At 49.3% G+C, this 25,261-nt stretch overlaps 1 protein-coding gene across 2 annotated transcripts in view; it reads left to right on the top strand.

The window, feature by feature from the left end:
• The window catches only part of RIF1 (replication timing regulatory factor 1), a 424,226-nt gene that overhangs the window by 313,307 nt on the left and 85,658 nt on the right, over window positions 1-25,261 (top strand). For both annotated transcript variants that reach the window (XM_086957241.1, XM_086957240.1), the window contains 2 exons: window positions 301-390; window positions 476-548. In XM_086957241.1, coding sequence (XP_086813367.1) covers window positions 301-390; window positions 476-548 — 163 coding nt within the window. The remainder of the gene's footprint in view (window positions 1-300; window positions 391-475; window positions 549-25,261) is intronic.

Below are 25,261 nucleotides of genomic sequence, written 5' to 3'. Positions count from 1 at the left end.
ACTCCTCAAGAAAAACAACTTGCAATGTCTGGGCCTAACACTAGATGGCAGGAGTATGCCTAGCATGTGAATCGGCAGCAGGACATGCTACGAATAGATGCTTATACTGTAAGTAACATACCCCTTATGTGACCTCAGTGTTTTATTATCAAAGAACTAATTTGAGAGTACAACATGCACTGGACCTAGGTGTCCTGGCACTACCAGCGGAAGAGCCTTTGTAAGCTGTTAAATCTGATATGGTATGTTTTTAGCACAAAAAATTGCAATTTAACTAACCGTCTTAAACATCTGTTTTAGAGTTGATATTCCTACTATGTACAACAACTTGGATGCATCCCAGGATACTACCATATTTGCAAAATACTCTCAAAGCCAAGAAGACTCTGTGTAAGTGGTTATTTCTAGTAGTTATTTTTATTACCAGAAAAGTTATGCAAGTAGTGTTTTAATGTGACGTTTTGTGTGGTTGTAGGGAAAAGCCTGTAGAAATCGCAAAAGATATTGAATCAGAAAAACAACCCAAAGGTGGAGAAAATCTGTATGAGGTAAGCTTTACTTTTAGCGAATGTTAATGTTTCCAGCTTGTGTAAGTACTGTGATTTTTCAGTTCGTAGTATAGAAACATCTGGCTCATTTTACCATAAAATATTTAGATGTTTAGATTTGTTTCAAAAGATTGGGAACTTTTACTTCTAGTGGATACTTCTTCCTGCAGATTCCTCATCTCAAAGTAACCTTCAGGATTGGACTGGATACAGAGTATTTTTAGCAATTTACCATTCCAGTGCTAGACATTAGTTGTATAAGCAGAAAGGTATTTTCTATCCGAAATGAACTGCTACAATGAAGGCACATTCCACAGTCTGCAATTTTTTCACGCCCTTCTTATATTGGGGTTTGTAGCTTTAAAGCGGTTTCTCTGCATTTCTCCTTTTTACCTTATTTCTAGTTCAGTGAAGAAAAGGGTTAAATGCCGATACCCTGCGTATTTCCTTACATATTATCTACACAACTTGAAACATGAAAGGTAAGTGTATGTGGGGGTGAGAGCCTCTTGCGTGTCCAATTTTGGCCTGGACAGTGATGCGGATCATATGGTAGTTGTGCAGTAGTGCTCCATAAAGTGAATAGGGGAAGTGAGACAAAGATTTAAAAGGCTTTCCACAATATGTTAGAGGATAGTACAGTCCTAATCAGTCGACTGTCAGTAGGTGAATTCCTATATAAATGTGGCTCACTTAACCCATCCCACTGCTGAGAACTGCACAACAAACACAAGAAGAAATCATTGCCCGACTGTTATGAGCAATCTCATTTGAAGCTGCTATCATCCTCCCTGCTCAAGTGGGAAGCTTTTGAAGATCACCGTTATAGTTGCACAATATACTTGTGCATAATGGTTTGAACTTGATGGTAAATTAAACTGAGGACCAATGGAGAGCTTTCCGGGAGAGTTTAAATAAGTCAAATTTTAGTTTGTGCAGGTGCATTCTGGCTTCTTGTTTTTGCATGGGAAATAGGGCCTGTTTAGGCTATGGTACTATAGTCCAATCAAGCATAACCAGAGAACCTGCTAGCAGTAATTGATTTGTTTGAAGCAGCTGTGGATGTTTCGTTTTCAGATATTTGTAAGTTGATTCATTTCACCACTGCATTAGTTTTCTACTTGAAGTTGAAATGAGTTAAAAAATTATACCCAATGTTCTGCGTCGGGCAAGATGGCAGCTTTCTGTCAAGGCTCCTGTAAGCAGCAGTGAAATCCTTTTTAAATCTCTGCCCTACTAAAAGATTGTTCTGATTGTGTGCATGGATTGACACCACGCGATTTGATTCGGAGTATACGTGAACTGGGGTGGCTGGATATGAAATTGCCGGCTGTCTGCCCACGTGGAGCAGCCCACCAACAAGGTGGCCGACAGCAACGAGTACCTCAGATTTGTAGCATTTTGTCTGCATCAGGCTCATAGGGGGATCTGTTCACCTCTATGTGGGACCGGGGGAAGTCTCTACCTGTGTGGCCCCTGAGGACTTCCTCGGGCTAACGTGCAGACTTGTTTTAGGAATTCAACCTGGCTTGTATAAAGCACTGATGGGGTGTAAATACAACTGGTGAGTGTGGCCTACATTGGAACTAAAGGGGGCACAGAGCTTTTTTGGGCCATTGGCTTGTGCCTCAGGGCGCCTTGCCGTGACTTTCTTGTAACCTATTCCCAGTCTATGGGGTTTTGTGTGGAAGGGAGTGGCTACAAGCTTGGGCAGGCAATGTTTTTGCAACTGGGGCCAGACCAGAAGGCTGTTAATGGAGGCTCTCTGATGCAGGCGGTAAAGAATAACCTCCCTATACCTTTGTTGCAAGGAGGTGTGTGTTCTGCCCCATCGTGACTTTTGTCTCTGCAACATAGCTGGTGACCTGGCATTAAGTTCTGCTGGGCAGCGGGATAGCCCTTGAGTAATTAACATTGAGTAGGAAGGCGCTGCTAAATATAGTACAGCACAACAGAATGGATAACTATGCATTTTTGAGGGGCAGGCTATAGGAGGTGGCAATTTAGTGCACCCGATCAATCTGAGTTTATCCTGGGTAGAAATACATGGTTGAATCCAAGATAATTATATAACTGTCTGCCCGCACAGACACTAGTGTAACAGGCTGTGGTGGTGTCGTTTGACAGCTCCAAAGTCTTTGACTCCCTAGAGTGAGCTTATATTTTACAGGTGCTGGAAATGTAGACTTTTGTCCCCAAGTACTTGGTGTTAATAAAACTACTATACAAGGATCCCTTTGCCTTCAGTATGATCAAGGGTACATACTCAAAACTATTTGCCCAGAATAGGGTTATGATGCAGGAGTGCACCCTCTCCTCCATAATTTTTGCCTTCGCAATTGAACTCTGGCATGTTGGGTGAGGGACGATGCTCTAGTAGGAGGATTGAGATGGGATACAGGGTGGGAAGAAAACATTTCACTTTACAAGTATGACATCCTTTTTGTACATGTCTGATGCAGGCATTATCTTGGCATATGCATCCTACATCCGTGAGACAATTCTTTGACGAGAATCTATATAATGCCCTTGATAAGTTCAGGAGAGATGCAAGAATTTACCTCTTACAATACAGCATATGTTTAAAATGATGGTGCTTCCCACATTCATAAACCATACTTCAGAGGAGGGATTCTTTCAGAATATAGATTAGGAATTAAGCCAGCTTTTATTGAATGATGGCGACCCAAGACTGGCGCTAGCCATATTTTCATGGGTTTATGATGGAGGCAAAGCACCCCCAAATGTGAAATACCATTAAGCCTCTGTTGATTAATGTGTGGGTATACACCCCGCTGTGGGAGCCATTGATTAGACATCATACTGGATGGGACCTAGCGGATACCCTGCCACCATCTATGGAAAGTGGAGCAGGATAAGTTAGATCAAGTAAATACTTGTGGTGCTGCAGATTTGGGAAAATCTATTAATTAGGATGGCATGCCGGTACCACCACAAAGAGAATGAACGGAGCAGAAAAGGTCATGGAAAACACCCCTTTAAAGTTATGCCTTACTACCACCACAGGGTCGCACAGAGATCCCCTGCATAAAGTCGGCAACTTGGATCTCCTGAAAGACCACAAGGACAAAGACTGCGAGGCCTGTCCAGAGTTTAAACCCAAGACTCAAGATGCAACATCTACTGAGGCTAGAGCAATGTACCACGGACAGCACTAAGACGAAGGTTTCGCTCAAGGACCTTGGCTTAGCCAGTAACGAGGAAGAGAATGTCAAGTAGGCCGGAACAGCTCGTGGAGAGGAATAGGGCGTTGAGATGTACGCTGCAGACACCGAAAAAAGCAAGCATTGAAAAAGGCAGCGAAGGACGCCAAAAAGTCAAAGGCAAATAAGCTGCCGAAAGGCACCAACCCTAATCCCTCCGACAATAAGTCCCAAAAGGCATCCTCTGTTTCAGAGCACTTGTTGACCAAAGGTCAGGCATAAACCAAAGAGCCTCACTGATCCTAACCAAATGATACTAATGAGGGCAATTCACTGTCGAAATCCTCAACGCAAACCACCACAGAAGAGTGAGCGAGACAAAGGCAAGGCCTTGTAGACTTGAGTCCTATTGACTTGGAAAGAGACCAGCGCTGACACTTGAAACACAACAAAAAAGCTTTCAAGCGCAAGAAGAGAAGGCTCAAGTTCGAATGGCCCCCCTCCTGCAGAGGCAGAATGATTTAGACTCCTTGAAGGAATTCCATATTCTTGCAAAGCCTTGAATGACCACTGAAGCCTAAGATGGCATTGAGGCCCGGGAAACCCCTGAATCTCATGGTAAAGAGCAAGAAGAGTTCTATGAACTAGGACACAACAGGGTTTGGTGACCAGAATCAGTTTGAGGAGACCTGGCAGGATCTTGACACTGTGTCTCTGGAGGAGGGTGTTGAACGCTGCCCTTCAAGGCCATCTCCACCAGATGACCTATCCTTCTGCAGCAGCCTCACCAAGAGGGCTGCATATGGGGTGCAACTTGAGAAAAAGGATCCATGTTTCCTCCTTGAAAATGGGAAACCTGTACCTGCCCATGCTCCCTAGCATCCTGGACCAAGAGAAGAAGGCTTTTTACGAACATGCCACTGCAAGGTCTGTAACACCAAGAGTAGAAAAGAAGTGCAAGCATTCCCCTCAGGACTCTAAATACATAAAGGGAAGCAGAGTCGATTATAGTGAAAAGAAACAAAGCCCCGACATTCATGGGGCCGTCACCAGAAAAAGAGTAAGAGACTTGAATTGGTGGGAAGAAAGCTGGACAGAGAAGCATCCATCCAATGGAGGATTGCTAACTCCACTGCTCTCTTGAACTGCTACGGCCACCAGCAGTGGGACGAGATGGAGTCCCTCATGCAGCACCTCCCAGAGGAATGCTGCCAGTGGGCAGGAAAGAAAGAACATTGCTAATTCTTTCCTCAAGTCCGAACTAGATGTAGCAGATAATGCCAGTGGGTAGTTATGCCCAGGGACAACATTAAGAAGACACGCCTGGCTCAAAGTAAAGGGCTTCAAGCCAGAGATGCAAGCCTCAATCACCCTGTTCAGCCAGGCAGTGGATCATACCCATCGTCAATTGAAGAAAGATAAGGAGATGGTGAAAGTAATGGGAGGGTAGTGCAATTGAGGGGTTCCTTCAGGAGAGTAGGAACTTCAACCAAGAGACCAGCAGCCAGGACGCACTTCATATCTGAGCAACTGCAGCCACATGACAGTACACATCACAGCAAACATTGTATCTGAAAGAAACACATAGTGATAGTTTCCTTACCTTAGAATTACTCCCAGGCGTTCTACTGGATCCGGAAAGTTTTCATCAGCAGTACTCCTGCGCGTCGGAAGGTGGCGTCGTTCGGCTCCGCGTCCGTCATTAGCATCGTGTTCGCCGAGATGACGTTGTGGCAGCTACTTAGACACCGCCCTCGCGCGCCCACTCGATTAGTTTTTTTTCTGCGCCAGCAAGCGCAGGTCTGGTGAGAGTGGTACCCCCAGTCTTTTTGACTGAGCTTTTTTTCTCTGTTTTTTCGAGTCGATCGACTCCTGGTGTCATAGGGATGCCCAGTTTCAAGTCTTGCGGGGGCTGTCATCGGATGATGTTGGTGATGGACCCTCACCGCGTGTGTCTCTACTGCCTCAGGCTCGACCTCAACCTCAGGTCGTGCCCCGACTGCCGGGCCATGGCGCCGAAGACTTTGTTGGAACGGTCCGGAAAGTTGCTTCAGATCCGGCAGTCGGCTCCGCGCCGCCCAAGGTCCCGGTCCCGTGGGAGGTAGAGGGACCGGTCGCTGAGCCATCACAATCTTTCTTCAGGATTGAGGTCTTCACACTCTTCAGGTAAGACTAAGCACAAGAAGTCGAAGAAGCGTCATCGCTCGGCGACTTCCCCTCACGCTTCGCGGGTGATGCCTCCCCTGCAGCTCCGGCGGAGCCTACGGTCTGTCTGCCTACCTGCCCTTCCCGGGTCAGTCAACACTCCGGCCCAGCTGCAGGAATTCCTGTCGCACATGGCCTGCCTCTTTGTGCCGTCTGGCTCCACCGGCGCGCCTTCGGGCCCCGCCAGCCCGACTGAGGGCCCTCGCTCTTCACTGTCAGTGGCTCCGGCATCACTGTCTGCTCCAGCACAGCAGGGCCCCAAAGGATCCAGGCCTGGATCCCGGTTGACCTCGTTACACCTCCACCAGCATCTGCATCAGCAACGTCACCCATGGGACTGGACGACATCGGCCCTGGTTTCAGCCCCGACATGAACACGGAGCCGGAAAGGCGTCACTCTGTGCCGATTCCGACACCGATGGGGCCTTTCTACCCCTATGTCCAGCCTCCTTATTTTCAGCCTGTACATTAGCCTTCGAAGGGAGGGGAGGTCTGGGAGCGGTCTGAGGACCCTCTCACAGCTTAGTGTGAGTATGACCAGGACTGGGCAGAGGAACTGGGGGATGCCAGTCTCGACAACTCTCCTGACCTCAGCATTGCTCATTCCTCCTACCGTGACTACGGAGGAGGGTGCAAGTTATGCAGTGGTGGTGCGTAGGGCAGCGGAGGTCCTCCAACACCCTACCGTGGTAGTCAGGACTAACCTTTTGACAGACGTGCTTCAGCCGGCTGCTACCTCTGCGGAGCCACTGCTGCCGTTTAATGAGGCACTTTCTGGCGTTCTTTTGGGCACCTGGTCCAGGCCCAACACAGGGGCTCCTGTGGATAGGAACGTGGCCAGACGTCATCGCCCGGTACGGGCGACCTCTTTTTCCTCTCCCAGCACCCCACCCCTAAGAGCTTGGTTGTCCAAGCCTCAACGTCCCAGAGCGCATTCCCTACCGCACCCCCGGACAGGGAATCCAAGAGACTGGAACAATTTGGGAAGAAGATTTTTTCTTACACCAGTTCAGGGCTGCGGTCTGTGAATACTGCATGCCTCTTGGGCTGTTATTCCCACTCTGTGTGGGATACGGTGGCGCAAGTGCTGCCTCAGTGTCCGGAGGAGGTGCGGACAGTGCTCTCGAAGGCTTTTGCTGAGGGGAGAGATGCAGCCAAGTTCAAAATAAGATGTGGCCTTGACACCGCCGACTTGATGGGCAGAGCGATTTCCATGACAGTGGCGCTCCGCTGCCCTGTCTAGCTGAGGACTGCTGGCTTCTCGGGGGATGTCCAAGACACCCTGATGGACATGCCCTTTGATGGCATTTGTCTTTTTGGCAACAAGGCAGTGCGAGGGGCGTTTTAAGGACTCGCGGGCTACGGCCAAGTCCTTGGGCCTTTCGGCCACTCTACCTCATCGGCCTTCTGCTTTTTGCTCCTTTCGTGACCACGGAAGGGTCGCCCGAGCACGTTCACTTTAGAGCCACAGGCAGCAGCAGTCTCAGCGTGGCCCCGGATGTGGGACCCGCAGAGGCGGTTCGGGGGCCAGCCGGCGGGTCAGTCCACTTCCACCCTGGTCACCACTGCCCAAAAACATTCCTAGTCCGGTCTTTCAGGCCCATCAAACGCCAGTGGGTGGCAGGATTCCCCATCCCTTCCCCCACTGGCGCACCATCACTTCGGACAGGTGGGTTTTACAAATAGTCTGAATGGGCTAATCCCTCCCCTTCAAGACTACCCCTCGAGCCATGCCACCCCAGTACAGTTTTGCGATTTGAGGGGTAAAAGGTCCCGATCCCTACTGGCCGAATATTGAGCGGAAATTTCTTATGTTGCTTCTTACACATGACAGGGGGAAACCCCTGACCACCTAATTTTTGATAAAGTTTAACAGGGTTCTAAGAGCAAGATTAAATTGTCGTATTTTTTAGGAGAAAATGCCAGTCAGACTCCAATTCATTTTGTGACGTATTTATGAAAAGTGGTGTCACTATCTTTGACCCTGTCGAACTTATGCCACCCCAGTACCACTGCATGTTGGGGGGATCACTTGGCATTTCTTCGACAGGAAGTCACAGCCCTCTTGGCCAAGGGGCCCATTGAGCGTGTTTCTGCGCTAGAAGTAGGACATGGTTATTATTCCCACTACTTTCTGGTGCCCAAGAAGGACAAGAGCCTGCATCCTTTCTTGGACCTCAGGGACGTCAATCGCTTCCTCTGGAAGAAGTTCAAGATGCTATCCCTGGCTCAGATCTGGTCTGCTCTCGACCCTGGAGACTTGATGGTAGCGTTGGACTAGCAGGACGCATATTTCCACCTTCTCGTCCTGCCAGCCCAACGACATTACCTGTGGTTTATGGTCCGCCACGAGCATGTTCAGTTTACCGTGTTCTCCTTTGGCCTTACCAGCACCCCTCATGTGTTCAGGTAAGTGATGGCGGTGGTCGCAGCTCATCTGCACAGATCAGGGGTTCCAGTCTTGCCCTATCTCGACAACTGACTGTTGAAGGCAGGCTCACCCCAGGCAGTCGTTTCCCACCTCCAGACTACGGCCGACCGCCTGCATTTGCTGGGGTTCTCAATCATTGTGCCGAAGTCGCACCTGATTCCCTCTCAGAAGCTCCTCTTCATCGGAGTGGTTCTGGATACGACGCAGTTTCGGGCCTATCCACCCGAACGGCGAGTACAGGACATTCGGGCTATGATTCCGATCTTTCAACCATTGTCCTGGGTTTCGGTCAGGATGACCCTGAGGCTGCTGGGCCTCCTGTCCTCCTGCAGGTCACTCATGCCAGATGGCATATACGGCCTCTTCAGTGGGACCTGAAGTTCAGTGGGTGCAGCATATGGGGAACCTGTCCGATTAAGTCCAGATCTCGGAGAGCTCTGCACAGCAGCTGTAGTGGTGGTTTATGAACAGACATTGGGTCCAGGACAGATCCCTCTCCCTTCCCCAACCAGAGCACACAGTGGTGACAGACGTGTCTCTCCTGGGATGGGGGGGCCACATGGGAGAGGCGGAGATCAGAGGCCTCTTCGCTCCGGAGGAGTCCATATCAACCTTCTGGAGCTTCGGGCGATCCGACTGAGGGAAGAGGGGTGGCGCTGCGGCTAGGGCAACTGACTCCGGAATCTGGGGATCACGGTTCAATCCCCGGCACCGGCGACAGGTTAGCCCCAGCACCATGTGACTCTGGGCAATAGCTTGCTTAATCTTCCCGACGGCCCCTAGCGCCTAGAGTGGGTCAGGTGTTCACAGACACCATCGCCATATGGTACTGCAACAAACCGGGCGGGGTGAGGTCGTGGACCCAGTGTCAGGAGGCTCTGCGCCTCTGGATAGGGCTTTTCCCTGGTGGTTCAACACCTGACAGGTTCATTAAACGCCAGGGCGGAAAAACTGAGTTGCAGGTGCATGATGGATCACGAATGGAGTCTTCACTCTGATGTGGCGCAAGGTCTCTTTCGACAGTGGGGAGAGCCTTGGTTAGATCTATTCGCCGCCGAAGAGAACGCACAATGTCAGCAATTCTGCACGTTGGAATTTCCAAGGCGGCACTCGCTAGGCGACGCTTTTCGTCGTGAGTTGAGTTTAGTATGCCTTACCGCCTATATCACTTCTGCCCAGAGTGCTGAAGATCAGGCGCGACCAGGCCCAAGTCATTCTTGTGGCGCCGGACTGGGCTCGAAGAGTTTGGTATCCCGAGCTACTCAGTAGGACGATCGATCCGACTGCCTCTTCCGGAGGATCTTCTGTCGCAGCAGCAGGGGACGGTCCTCCACCCGAACCGGTCCAGTCTCCACCTCTTTGCGTAGAGATTGATCGGTGGCAGTTGCTTCCTGTTGACTTGCCCCATGAAGCCTGTGATGTCCTTCTGGCAGCCAGGCGTCCCCCCACTAAGTTGGTATATGCCTGGAGGTGGAACAAATTTGTGGCATGGTGCACAGCAAAGGCTGTGGATCCCCTTTCTGCCCCTCTTTCAGTAGTTATTCTGTTCCTCCTTTCTTTGGCCCAGCAGGGCTCTGCTCTGGGCACTATCTAGGGCTGCCTGCCTTTCTCCAGCTCCCTGATCAGCCCTCTCTTAAGTCCCCTGTTGTAAATAGATTTCTCAAAGGCATTACTCATCTTTTCCCTCCTATTCCTTTCGTAATGCCACAGTTGGACTTGAATCTGGTTCTTACATATTTAATGTGCGCTGCCTTTGAACCTCTTCACAGCTGTCCTCTTCATCTGCTGACTTTGAAGACTGCTTTTCCTGGTCGCCATCACCTCTGCTAGGAGAGTGAGTGAGCTCCAGGCTCTTTCTTGGAAACCTCCTTTTCCATCTGTCCATCCAGACAGGTTGTGCTCAGAACACTTCCATCCTTTCTGCCAAAGGTCGTCACTGCCTTTCACATCGGGCAGACCATCACTTTGCCCACCTTCTTTCCTCCTCCGCATCCTTCTAGAGAGAAAGAGAGGCTCCACCATCTGCACACTAAATGTGCACTCTCATTTTACTTGAACTGCACACAACAGTTCCGGGTGGATGCCCAGCTCTTTGTTGGCTACGTTGGTGCCAAGAAAGGTCGGGCCATACACAAGCGCTATCTCTAGATGGGTCGTCTTGTGTATTCAATCCTGTTATTCTCTGGCTAAGAAGGAGCCTCCAATGGGGCTGCGCGCCCATTCCACCAGGGCAATGGCAGCCACTACAGCATTGGGATGTGCTGTCCCCCTTTCAGATGATCAAGTTACTTACCTTTGGTAACGATGTATCTGTAAGAAACATTAGTTAGTGATAGATTCCTTACTGCCCCACCCATCCTCCCCGTTCTGCCAACTGATTTCTCGGGTTAAGATCATCCCTTTCAGGGCCCTTGTTTCAAGGCACCAGTGGTCCGTATCTTGCATGGCTCTGCGTTGTCTGGCGCAGAAAGTAGTGTACAGAACTGACGGCGCGCGAGGGCGGCATCTAAGTAGGTGCCGCAACACGACGCCGACGACTGACACGTAGCCGCACAACGCCTCCTTCCGGCGCGCAGGCGTACTGCTGACAAATTTTCCGGATCCAGTCTGACACCTGGAGGTAATTCTAAGGTAAGGAATCCATCACTACCAATGTTTTCTACAGATATCGTTACCAAAGGTAAGTAACTTGTTCACCAATGGCAATACCCTGCCAGACAGTCCTTTTAAAGAGCAGGAATCGAAAGAGGCTAGCTTCCCAGAGGGGGAGGAACAGCAGGCAAGTGACTTAAGCTGCCTCCAACCCCACCTCGAAACACAGGTGTGAGAACGGGTAAGGGGATCCCTCCACTATTACCTCAGATAATTGTTTTTTGTCTACAGACAAGAAATCATGCAACTCTGAAAGGAGGTTGATAAACTCTTGCAAAAGAGACAAACAAGGGAAACTGTTCACCCTACTTTCTGATGCCAAAACAAGATCAGACTTGGCCAGTCCAATACCTCCTATTACTAAACAAGTTAATATGTACACAACACTTCAAGATGACAACACTGCAAGGAGTTCTACCACTCCTTAGGGAGAGGGATAATATGGCCACCCTAGATCTAAAGGAAGCTCATCTGCAAATACCTATGAAGCAAACACACAAGAAAAAACAATTTTTCTGGTCATGGTGTTTTACCAATTCCGAGTGTTACCATTTGGCATAAAGTCGGCACCAAAAGTATTCAAAAGTGCTTAGCTGCTGTAGCAGCCAACCCAAGAAGACCAGGCATCCATGTCTAGCCGTTGGCTAGGACACGCTCCTTCAAAAAAGATGGACATACAATCGGTAATTGCCACACTGCAGCACCTTGGGTTGACAAAAAAATCACAAATCTTCACCACAAGTGGAACCAGTAAAGGTGTTCCTGGAAGCACATTAAACTCCAGGACTGCGCAAGCATATCCAGTCAAGAAAAGCAGAGACAATCTCAGACCAGACTTGCCTTTACCAGAGGGGTCATTCTCCGACAGTGAGGACTGTCATGAAACTCATGGGCATAATGGCATCATGCATACCACTCATAACGCAAGCAATATTGCATATGCGCTGCATTTAGGAATGCAACAAATGGTCACAAGCCACCGGGAGCCTGTAGGATCTGTAATGGTTGTCACAGCAAAGGTAATAGAAATACAATGGTGGAAATCAACAAATGTGAACATGGGGAGACCATTCAAGACACCAGCTCCCAAGGTGATCATAACAGCATACACATCCCCACCAAGGTTGGTGACAGTACACAGGCAACCTGAAGGCACTGGGATTATGGATCAGCACAGATGAACTAAAACGCATCAATTACCTCAAAATGAAAACTTTGTCGCACATAACAGATTAGACTGTGCAAACTACTAACACAATAACCATGTTCTATCAACAAACGGGGTAGCAAAATCATAAACCTTGTCAAAACAAGTACAGGGGATATAGATATGGGCGATCCAAAGACGGATCTCGCTGCATTCATTCCACCTACCACCACTTGTGACAGATAGAAGTTTCCTTATATCTGAGGTCTATTAGTTAACCCTAAGGTAGGCCTTCCAGTCCTGAAGGCAAGGTGCTAGGTTATACAAACCCCAGAGTCAATAATCCAGGCTTTGTAAGTGCGGTCAGCCAATTTGATGCATACAGTGGCCATGAGTCATTATGTGAATGGCTAACTATATATTGGCCACAGTTACTGGTGTTAATCATGATTCCATGCACCTGGGGGCTCCTCCGGGAAGCCCTCAGTGCTCCCGGGAACAGCCTTCCAGGGTCTGCAAGCAAGATAGTGCTGCTGCAAACCCTAGACACTATTCTGCCCTCCTGCTGCTGAGCTCGAGCAGTGGGAGGTAGAACAATAGGGTTTGAAGAACCGGGTTTTAGAACCCAGCGGCGCTAGGGGCACGCCCAATGTCTTCGGGTTCACCTGTCTTAGAATACAGAGACACGGGATACTTCTCGGTGACGTGAAAGATCAAATTTATTGGCTGCAACCAGGAACAGAGGTCTACGAAGCACAACACGGGTGGTTCGCTAGAGACTGCACAATTTCGTATTGCAGGACATCGTCTTTTATGCCAAAAATAACATTCCTGACTAGCACCAATTATTTACAAACTATCCAATCACAAGTGACATTGTAAAAGGTGTCGCATAACGACAAGCCCACTTTTCAGTTGTCCAGCCCACCATCAATTACACGGGAAAGCCCAACATTCTTGCTCGGACAGGCCGGACAAACCCATAATAAAAGACCTCAACCCAAACCATAAATAGGCCATAAAAGAAGGAACAGAAACCGATGAGAAGCAAGATAGAAGGGTGTGTGCGTGTACCATAAACTCAGCAATCTCCTGCTCTTTGATCTCTATCTTGACCAGCTGCCGAACAAGGAACTGGCTCAACAAGTTAAGCTTCGGGCAATGGAGTCAGTTCGCTCAAGTCACACCGAAGTCAGCCAAAGGTGTATGTGTCATCGGCCTATGTGAGGGCAACCACAAAATGGCTGCTGTACACAAAATGGAACCCGAAGGTTCAGAACAAAATCCCTGAATACACAGTGAATCCATCAATCGAACATGACGAAAACACTCGTACATACCGCACTAGTCATTTGCGGTTCGCTGTCACCAAAATAGTCACAATACGACGACTTTTATAAAACGGGTTCAGAATTACGGAACCTCAGACCCTCCTTTTGCCCTTACATAGGCAATAACCTAAACTCACGTCAGTCTGAATCCAGGTCTATATTCATCAGATCATCAAGATGCTGCTGTAGCATCATCCTAGTACTTTGTAGCTCTCTCTGGACAGGTCTCCTTGCACACGAAGTAGCACAAAGGCCACATATAGCAGGAGCATACTGTACACAAAGACAGAACAGGAAAAGAATGGCTAAAACCATCCCAATGATCATCAGAATCTTCCATCCCCAGGTGGATAACAATCCCCAAAACCATCCCATTAACAACCAATCTCCTTCGTCCACATGTATAGACTCTGAGATCTTATGTAGCTTGGAAATTGCTTGGTACACTGTCGGAGCGTTGTCTGGAATGAAAACGCAGCAGCTCGATTGAATCAATTTACATACCCCTCCTCTATCTGCAAGTATGACATCTAACGCAACTCTGTTCTGAAGAGTCATAAGACGATCCGACTGGAGCTCAGCAGTCAAGTTACTAAGGGCACCGGCAGTTTCAACTTTGGTGGCCTCAACCACTCTCGTCAATTGCCGAATGTTCCTGCTGTTAACCATAGGTCCCCAAAACGGCAGAAAACCCTTCAAGAAATCACCTAAGTTCGAGGCATGTGGGCTGCTGAATTCATATCTGTGCATAGTCCGCCACCTAGTGTTGGGTCCGGATGATTGCACATTGTTGTCCTGGAAGAGTCTTCGAAGTATCACGAGATAGGTGGCTCCTCCCCTGGACTACAGTGCGCATGGGCATCGCCTCCATCCCCAGATTGTTTTTTTCCGCCATCGGGTTCGGATGTGTTTTCGGTTCCCTCTATCGGAACCGACAGTTGTTCTACTTTTACTCGAGACCAAAAGGTCTTTAGGCTGGGCGTCGGTATAGTTGCGTTCGGGTTTCTTACTGACTCTCAGCTCCGATCTCCTACTGCCCTTCCACGTGCTTTCGACGCGGACGGGCCTACACTACACCCTTTGCTATGGAGCGGACTCCATTCAAGAAGTGTCCGCTGTGTCACTCTAAATATTCGCACCTCGACGTGCACCCCGTGTGCAATACATGCTTGTCACCGGATCACCGTGAAGACACCTGCATGGCGTGTTCGAAGTTTAGGAGTAAGAAAACTTTGAAGATTCGCCGGGCTAATCGACTCCAGGCTCAGTTGTCGGCTTCGGCACCCCCACCTGATGACATCTTCCAGGAATCTGTCGAGGAAGAAGACGACGTACAAGGATCGGACTCTAACCCCGCGTCCGAGGAAGAGACCTACGACGCGGATGAGGAGGCCTACGACGAAGTCTCCGGCGAGGTAGGGGACGACGAACTGGCTTGTGCCACGATGGGAGATAGCTCAGAGGAAGAGCATCCCCAACCAGACTCCGGGGTTACTCCCCGTCATACGGCCCAGGTCAAGGGATCGCCTTCGGGCCTTACCCAAGATCTAACCATGAGTCCTACGTCCCCGCCTCCGGGCCCGGTCACGGACATCTCTAACACGAAAACGAAAGTGAAGCCAACTGGTCTCGCACCCTCGGATGCGAAACCGAAACCGAAAGTGGCGTTGGTGAAGAAGGTTCTGGAGGCGTCAACTTCCACGAAACCCAAAATGGCCGACTTGAAGAGCCACGCCAAAATGGCCGACCAGAAGAGCCGCGCCAAAATGGCCGACCCGAAGCCCTCTGGGTCGGCGCCGAAGGTGAAGGCATCCGACGCGGCTGCGTCGGCACCGAAAGGGGTCGCGGACCCTAAGACGGCTTCGAAGAAGCGTCACGCAGACGGTGCGCCAGGTCATGGGGCGTCGGCACCGAAGAAGAGGCCTACCGGCGACCGGGCTCTCGGAGACGAAGAGTCGCTCGAGACGGTTCAGCCCTCGGCATCCCTTACAAAGAAGGTGGGGGAATCCTTAAGGCGGATCCAACAGTCGTCTGTGGTTCCCAGCCAGGACACTGTAGTGCCTAGGCCCACGCCGAAGCCTGCCAAGGACCAAACGCCCATTCGTTTTACCCTTCCTCCCAAGTCGGCGCCGAAGGCCTTCGCGCCTAAGCAGAGCGGACACTCTCAGGAAGTATTGACGCCGAAGGCTGCCTTGGTGGTGTCGAAGCTTCGGCTCCAGCCGCTTGCGGTGGAGGAACGTCGTGAGGTGATCATCGACGCCAACACCGGAAAATTGTCGCTCCTCAAACGAAAGATTACGTCGGAGCCGGCCTTGGAACCTTTTATGATTCCACTCAAGAACAAAAGGGACTCTGCGGACTCTTCGGCTCTGATGGAACCTCTGTCTCCACAAGCCCTGGAACACTCGCCGGCCCATTCCCCCGTGCCTGATGTGGACGAGGAAGAGGCCGAGTACAACTATCCTGCGTACTCGGATCCGGAAGAGGAGCAGGTGCCCTGGACAGCAGGAGGCGACACAGACGACCCGCAGTCGGGGCAGGACACTCAACTTTTCGCCGCAAAGACGTCCCCGACAGAGGACTCGGCGGCATTCAATGCATTAATAGAGAGAGCTGCAGCGAACCATGACGTCGAACTGCACTCAGACCCCGTGGATGCGGACTTCTTAGTCGACACCTTCTCGGTAGCCGAAAAACAAGTCAAGACACTACCGATGCTTAAAGGGGTGCTGAAGCATGCACAGGAGGTGTTCAAGGAGCCCACCCGGGCGCGGGTGGTCAATCCTCGCATCGACAGGAAATATAAAGCGGCGCCCACGGATCCCACCTATATTAAGGGACACTTGCCATTGGACTCCCTGGTGGTGTCCAACGCTCGAAAGAGGGCGAATTCGCAGACTACTGGTGATGCTCCTCCCCCAGACAAAGAGTCCAAGATCTTTGAGGCATCAGGCAAATGCATTGCTGCACAGGCAGCGAACATCTGGAGGATCTCTAACACTCAAGCCCTGCTTGCACGTTATGATAGGGCCCATTATGACACATTAGAGGCCATACTGCAACACTTGCCTGACCAATACAAGGAGGCGGGGGAGATGCTCATTCAGGAGGGCAAACTCATTACAAATGCATCCATCAAATGTGCCCTAGATGCGGCAGACACTGCCTCCAGGGCTATCAATACAAGCGTGTTACTTAGACGCCATGCCTGGCTTCGAATTTCTGGGTTCAAACCAGACATACAAACCACAATACTGGGTCAGACAGTGAATCCTGACCATCTGTTCGGCCCTGAGGTGGATGCCTCCCTAGAAAAGATGAAAAAAGATACCGAAACTGCCAAGTCTATGGGGGCTTTACAAAGTCAGCAGTTTCGGGGTGGTTCCTTTCGCCGCTCCAATTTAAGAGGCACCTCGAGAGGCCAGGCATCCCAGTCCACGCAATACTACAAGGGTAACACCCAGTCCTCGTATAACAACAACAAGGGCAGGGGTGGCTACAGAGGCAATAATATCAAAGGCAGGGGACGTGGAAACAATGCCTCCAGGTCAACCTCCTCCAACAAGCAGTGACGTCTTGTCACTTCCCCCCGATCACACGACACCTGTCGGGGGGAGACTCCAGCAGTTCCTGCCGGCGTGGAGGTCCATCACCACGGACAGGTGGGTGAGGTCTCTTATCCAGTACGGGTACTGTCTAGAACTTACGTCCATTCCACCGGACATACCGCCAAGAAGCCGTGCTATGTCCGGCGAGCACTTGACCTTGTTGCAGCAAGAAGTACTGGTCATGCTGCAAAAAGGGGCGATAGAGCTCGTTCCATTGCAAGAACGGGGAACGGGGGTTTACTCCCTGTATTTTCTGATCCCCAAAAAGGACGGATCGCTCAGGCCGATCCTGGACCTCAGGCCCCTGAACTGGTATATCAACTCGGAGCACTTCCATATGCTCACATTGCAGCAGGTGCTTCCCCTGCTTCAACAGGGGGACTTCCTAGCAACGCTGGATCTGAAGGATGCCTATTTCCACATTCCCCTGCATCCTTCCCACAGAAAGTATCTCAGATTCACGATCTTAGACCAGCATTACCAGTTCAGAGTCCTGCCGTTCGGGGTCACCACGGCACCAAGAGTCTTCACCAAATGTCTAGCGACTGTGGCGGCGCATCTCCGTCGCCAGCACGTCCATGTCTTTCCATACCTAGACGACTGGCTTATTCAGGCAAAGACGGAACGGCAGTGCGTAGACCACGTGTCACGCACCATTCACCTCCTGCACGATCTGGGATTCTCTCTGAACTACCCAAAGTCCCATCTCCAGCCCGCCCACGTGCGACAGTATCTGGGCGCGACAATCGACACTCTGGCAGCCACTGCGCAGCCGAGTTCAGTGAGAATCGCCAGTATCCAGGCGCTGATCCAGCGATTCAGACCCCAACACTCGCTTCCAGCGAAGGTGTTCATGCAGTTGATAGGCATGATGGCCTCCTGCATCTCCATTGTCCCGCACGCGAGACTACATATGCGTCCGCTTCAGGAGTGCCTGGCACGTCAGTGGACTCAGGCTCATGGGCGACTGACAGACCTAGTGTTGGTGAGCGGTCGGGCGTACAACTCTCTGCATTGGTGGAATCCACAAAACCTTTGCAAGGGCCGACCATTCCAAGAGCCTGTCCCACAGATCATCCTGACAACGGACGCCTCTCTCCAGGGATGGGGAGCGCATGTACTCCACTACACTGTGCAGGGACTATGGACACTTCAGCAAAGGAGGATGCACATCAATGTGTTGGAACTGATGGCAATCTTCATGGCCTTAAAGGCGTTCAAAGTACATCTGTGCAACAAGGTCGTGTTGATCCGGACGGACAACATGACGGCCATGTACTACATCCAGAAGCAGGGAGGTACACACTCTCCACAGCTGTCTCATCTGGCTCAGAGCATGTGGAAGTGGGCCATTCAGAGGAACATCTTCCTCATGGCGGAGCATCTCCCGGGCAAGGTCAATCAAATGGCGGATCTGCTCAGCAGGCACAGCCATCAGATGCACGAGTGGGAGATACATCCATCAGTACTCCAACCGTACTTCCAAAAGTGGGGTCATCCAGAGATAGACCTGTTCGCCACAAAGGAGAACTCAAAATGCCAAAGCTTCGCCGCCAGGTTCCCACACCCCCAATCACAGGGCAATGCGATGTGGATGAACTGGTCAGGCAGATTTGCGTACGCTTTTCCCCCAGCACCTCTGATACCGCTGGTGGCACGCAAGCTCAGGCAACACTCGATGACGCTCATCCTGGTTGCTCCAACGTGGGCTCGCCAACCATGGTACACCACGTTTCTGGAACTCTCCGTGGTACCGCATCAAAGGCTTCATCTCACTCCCAGCCTTCTGACGCAGAGCCATGGCGACATTCAGCACCCAGATCCGCAACAGCTCAACCTGGCGATCTGGCTCCTGAAGTCCTAGAGTTTGGCTACCTCAATCTTCCTCCTGATTGCATGGACATCATTCGGGAGGCAAGGAAGCCCACTACTAGAGCTTGTTATGCGGCTAAATGGAAGAGGTTTGTCATCTACTGTGTAGACCACAGCATTGACCCGCTAGATGCTTCCATTCAGAACATCATATGTTACCTCTTTCACCTGTATCGATGTAATCTAGCGTACTCTTCCATCCGCATTCACCTGTCTGCTATGGCAGCATACCTCCAGAATAGGCAGCACCTGTCTCTCTTTAAGGTCCCTGCTATCAAGGCTTTTCTGGAAGGACTCAAAAGGGTCATTCCACCAAGGACTCCACCAGCTCCAGAATGGAACCTCAATGTGGTTCTTACAAGGCTAATGGGTCCTCCCTTTGAGCCACTGCACTCTTGTGAACTCCAGTTTTTGACTTGGAAGGTTGCGTTCTTAGTAGCAATTACATCGCTACGGAGGGTAAGCGAGCTGCAGGCGCTCACCATCCAAGAACCTTTCTTCCAAGTACATGCTAATAGGGTGGTGCTCCGCACTAACCCTAAATTCTTACCCAAAGTGGTCTCACAGTTCCACATGAACCAAACAATTGAATTGCCGGTGTTTTTCCAAAACCCAGAGACGCTGGCGGAGCGCATGCTCCACACTCTTGATGTGAAAAGGGCCTTGATGTACTATGTGGACAGGACAAAAGATTTCCGCAAAACCAAACAACTTTTTGTTGCTTTTGCCACACAACACAAGGGAAATGCAATCTCCAAAGCAGGAATCGCTAGATGGATAGTAAAGTGCATTCAGATCTGCTACGCTAAAGCTAAGCGCACTCTCACTATCCCACCAAGGGCCCACTCCACTAGGAAGTTGGGGGCCTCTATGGCTTTCTTAGGTAACATTCCCTTAGAAGACATCTGTAGAGCAGCCACATGGTCTACCACTCATACTTTCACTAAGCACTACTGTGTAGACGTGCATTCAAAACAGGCAGCTGTTGGTCAGGCTGTTCTAAAAACACTTTTTCAGACTGCTGCAGCTGGCACGGGCGGCCGCCGCTAATGGAGGGACTGCTATGTATTCTATGCACAGATATGAATTCAGCAGCCCACATGCCTCGAACTGCAAATGCTACTTACCAGTATGCATCTGTTCTTGGCATGTAGGGCTGCTGACATTCATATCGCCCACCCTCCTCCCCGGCGCCTGTAGCAGCTGCAGTATGTATTCATTTACACACATATGCTCATAGCATGGTCATCACTCACTTCTTCACTCCATCTCTGCCAATGGCTAAAAACAATCTGGGGATGGAGGCGATGCCCATGCGCACTGTAGTCCAGGGGAGGAGCCACCTATCTCGTGATACTTCGAAGACTCTTCCAGGACAACAATGTGCAATCATCCGGACCCAACACTAGGTGGCGGACTATGCACAGATATGAATGTCAGCAGCCCTACATGCCAAGAACAGATGCATACTGGTAAGTAGCATTTGCATTCTTGTCCAGCGGTATCTTCCTTACTGAAGACACCTCCAACAACTCATCTTGTGGTAATCTGCCGCAGCTGTATACGTATGAGGCAACAGGAACGAGACAAAACATGTGCCCGAGAAATCAGGGGGCAACCATGTGTATGCTCTATTGTAACAGACAAAATAGGTACCCTTAGCTGCTAAAAACGATGGGGAAGTCTGGGACGCAAAAACATACGTCTCAGTGCAAACACTCTTCCCTAACTGAGCTCTCGGATTCTTGCCATTACCTTGCAGACAAAAATGACCCGATGGGGTACGATCCAAATCGGAGAGGATCTTTTCGCTCGCTGGTTCTCACTCAGACTAACTCCATATCCAGTCACGTTTCATCCAATATACGCTAGTGCAGGGGTCTCCAAGCCAGTCCTGGAGGGCCGGATCCATGCCAGATTTTTGGGATATCCTCATTGAGATACATGTAGTTATTTTAAAAATCTGGCATGGATCCGGCCCTCCAGGACCGGTTTGGAGACCCCTGCGCTAGTCATCTTTCGGGATTGTCTCATAGGAATTAATTCCTCTAATCATATCGACTATACCCTTAACTAGAGCACTATTCTTTGGATTGTCTTTCACAGAACGTCGGGGATAAATTTCATGAGCATAGATGAACATCGTTCTGTATACCCACACAGAACCATTGTAGCTGAAAGGCAGGTCCAGGTAAGGAATACCTTATCAGTAGTATGAGGCCACACACCCAACAGTTAGTAGTGTTCACTACTAGCTGGTGTTGGTGCAGAAGCTGAACAAAGGAGTTATTAACAAATTCCAGTCTTCTAATGGATTCATGTTCAGGCAGAGGGTGAAAAGAATGCGAAGAAACAGTAGAAGGTATGGGTTGTGTAGTGGGTGCAAACGTCACTTGAAAAGAGAATATAATATATCCCATCAAGAACATCATAAAGCTAAATAACATAAAAAGACATATTATCAAGACACACTTTCTACTCATAATTTTGCACATTTTGCTCTTAAAGTTCATTTCTTCAACAGGTCTCTCCATCTCGAAAAACTCCATCCTCTAACCGTGCTGTTTGCGGCAGTTGGTTCGATTCGCTCAGTGTACCTCTGAATGTCCCAGGGAACGCCCTAGAACAAACCAGAACCATCGACCTTGTGTCTACACGGCAGTACGCTCTAAGTCTTTATACCTCGACCCTACAGCTGAACCCGGGTGGCGGTTCGAAAAACAAAAATCGGCCAAAACAGTTTCTCAGATGGGAGAGCTTAGCTTCAAAAATAGCAAAGAAAGTAATTTTCACTTTATTAGACCCACGATTCTTGGTCGCAAATTATAATGGCCTTTACCAGGCAATGTCTGATCGCAAAACAAAAGTCCAGGTTCGGAAGTGTCCAGTCGAACTGACGGTGGCACAGCTTCTTGCAGAAGATCGTCGCTTTCACGCTCAGAACTTGTCCCAATTAAACGTGCTTCGCTAAAAGGCAGAAAACGAGGCACGGTGTCAGTTTCTGAATCAGGAAAACCCTCCTGGACTCACCGGTCGTACGGCAGAGGCAAAGGAGCTCTCTTACAATGTATGCCGTGGATCCAGTTCTTTTTCCTGTGCACTCGCACTGCAGATCGCGTAGGTAATAGCACCAAGTAGGGTCCGGTCCAGCGGGGCTGATCGTTCTTTGTCCACTGAAAATTCTTGACCAGGACCCAGGAACCAGGATTGATGGCGTGTCCTGAATCTTCAGAAGCCTAAGGCAATGTATCATGAACCTGTTGGTGTAAGACACGCAATTTAGCCGTCAAATCATACAGATAGTAGAGCAATACAGGGTGTTCAATCTCTCTGAATTTGGTCGGCCTCGGCACTCCCCATAGGTTTGCCGGGCGACCAAAAACTATCTCATATGGACTAAGTCCCACTCGAGAATGTACAGTCATCCTAGTTGACAAAAGTGCTAATGGCAAAGCATCGGGCCATTGGAGACCAGAGCTTTCCTGTATCTTGGCCAATTTTCATTTAAGGGTGCCATTATAGCATTCTACCAAACCTGCAGATTGGGGGTGATTTGCAGCATGAAACTTTTGTCGGATACCTAAACCATCACACACTCATCACTTGACCCACAAATTCACTCCCATTGTCACTCCAGACCATTCTCAGCAAACCATACCGAGGGAAAAATTCCTTAACAAGGGCTTTAGCTGTGGACAAGGCAGTATTATCTTTCAGGGGATATGCTTCTATCCATCTCGAAAAGGCACCAACAATCACGAGTACGTATTTCAGGTTGTTGCATCTCTCCATGTGGATAAAATCTAATTGCAAAACCTCAAACGGATACGTAGGAGGCGCAAAATGACCAGCTGGAGTTGGAGTTGGAGTTCCCAGGATTGTACATCAGACAAACCATACAATTCTTAACCAGATTCCCTGCACACTTAGGAATTCCAGCATTTTGCCATACTGGAGCAACAACTTACAAATCCCTTTCGCTCTGATATTAGCCATTCCATGCACCATCGTAACCACTGCAAGCACGTACCCATCGGGTAACAACCATCGCTGATGCTCTGACAACTCAACCCAACAACCATTCTAATCCAATTTACCCGTACTCTCTCTCTCCATACACTCAACTCTTTTTCTGTAGCTTCATCTTGAATTGACTACACACTTATCGTATCTTCACACATACTTCTATCCGGAACCCATCTCGCCGGACCTGCAACATATATTCGACTCATCACATCCCTCGCCACATCTTTCGAAACTTCAAACGCATTACCACGTCCAACCTTATCGGTATCCTTATGTGCACTGCATTTCACGATCGGAACTTGCATCGGCAAGGTAAGTGACTCAAGAAGTTCATTCACCAACTGACCATTCTGAATCTTCGTTCCAGGAGACTTGAGGAACCCACGTTCCTTCCACAAGCGACAAACTATGAGCCACACCAAACGCATACTGGCTGTCAGTATATACAGTCACTCTTTTCCCTTTCGACAACACACACGCTCTTGTCAATGCAATCAACTCTGCTGCTTGAGCTGAATTATGTGGGATACGTGCAGCTTCAACAATCGTATGCAAAGTTGTAACAGCATATGCCGCAGTCGTATCACCATTCCGAAGCTTGAAGCACGAACCATCTACCCATAAGTACCATCACACTTCGCAAGAGGAGTGTCCCTAAGGTCTATTCTCACTTTCGTTTTCTCCGCTGTCCTAAGAAAGCAATCATGCTGTTCAGAAACATCTGTTTCTACTGAAATCGGCAACAACGTAGCTGGATTCAACGTATTGCATCTCTTTATGTGCACATGACTCGCTAAGAGTGTCAACTCATAACCTGACAATCGAGCACTAGTTAAGTGCTGTCTTGGTCCTATTCAACAAGGTATCCACTGCATGTGGACCCATCACAATCAACGTATTATTCATCACCAAACCAGCAGACTGTCGAATAGAAACAGCAGCTGCTGCTGTAGCTCTCAAACAACTCGGCAACGCTCTAGCTACCGGATCCAAAGTCGACGAGAAATACGCACATAGACGTTGCTTATCGCCGAACTGCTGTCAGGACTGACAATGCACATCCCTCTCTCTCGTGGACATAGAGTGTAAAAGGCTTACTGTAATCAGGGGTACCCAACACAGGAGCCGAACACAACGCATCGCGCAATTCAAAAAAACTCTTCTGGCATTTGTCAGTCCAAGGAATCGGATTCGGAGTATCCTTAACAGTAAGAGCTATCAAAGGTTTCGCAAGAAATGAAAAATTTGGAATCCACGGTCTACAATATGACGTAATACCCAGGAAAGCAAGCACTTCTCTCTGTGTAGTTGGCACACTCCTTTTCGCAATCGCTTGAATTCGTTCTGGGTTCAATCTTCTTCCCTCCTTCGATAAGAGATGACCTAAGTAGGTCACTTCTTGTCGACAATACTGTAACTTCGAAAGAGACACTTTATGATGGAAGTCAGACAAATGACGCCACAACGACAAAGTAGCTTCTTTACAAATCTCCTCAGTATCAGCAGCATTTAACAAATCGACATACTGAATAAGAGCAGCACCATCAGGTAAGACAATCGTATCAAGCTGTGTTTTCAAAGCCTGATGGACTCTCACAATAGCCTTGAGGAGCGCGCTTGAACCGGAAACTTCGGCCTCCTAAAGAGAAGCCAAAAATATTCCTACTCTCCTCGGCATGCTGAAGAAGGCATTCTTCAAATCAATCACCGAAAACCAGGTGGCTGAAGCTGGAATCATGGTCAGTAAAGCAGTGATATCTGGCACAACAGGGAATTGCGGAACTACAATCTTATTCACCTCGCGAAGATCGATCACAAACCTATATAAAGGCGGTTGCGAAGAATCCGTACGTTTCAGAACAGACAAAACCGGACTATTGCACACATTACCTCTCGTTTCTTCAATCACACCTTTCTTAATCAGGTCATAGATGATCGCTAGCAACGCTCTTTCACCATCACTAGAAATCCTATACTGGGGAATACGTGGCAGTCTAGCATTCGCTTTCAGTGTCACAACATATGGGGGGGATCTCCAAAAGACCCACATCATTAGGACCAGTAGCCCAAAGAGTATCAGGAAGAGAAGACAATTCTACCGGAAGTCGATCTTTCGACAAATACATCGGAGAGATCACTCTCTTACCTAATGTAAGTTGTACTCCTGAAGGAGAACAATTTAGTGTCGCATACAATCTCTTCAATAGATCCAATCCCAGCAAATTCTCACCACAACCTGTCGTCAGAATAAGGGGTGCTTCGAATTCACAAGGTCCA

The sequence above is a fragment of the Lissotriton vulgaris genome, chromosome 2_1 (genome assembly GCF_964263255.1).
Source record: "Lissotriton vulgaris chromosome 2_1, aLisVul1.2, whole genome shotgun sequence".
Lineage (NCBI taxonomy): Eukaryota > Metazoa > Chordata > Amphibia > Caudata > Salamandridae > Lissotriton > Lissotriton vulgaris.
The sequence above is the reverse complement of the archived record's forward strand: the minus strand, read 5'-3'. Positions and strand labels throughout refer to the sequence as shown.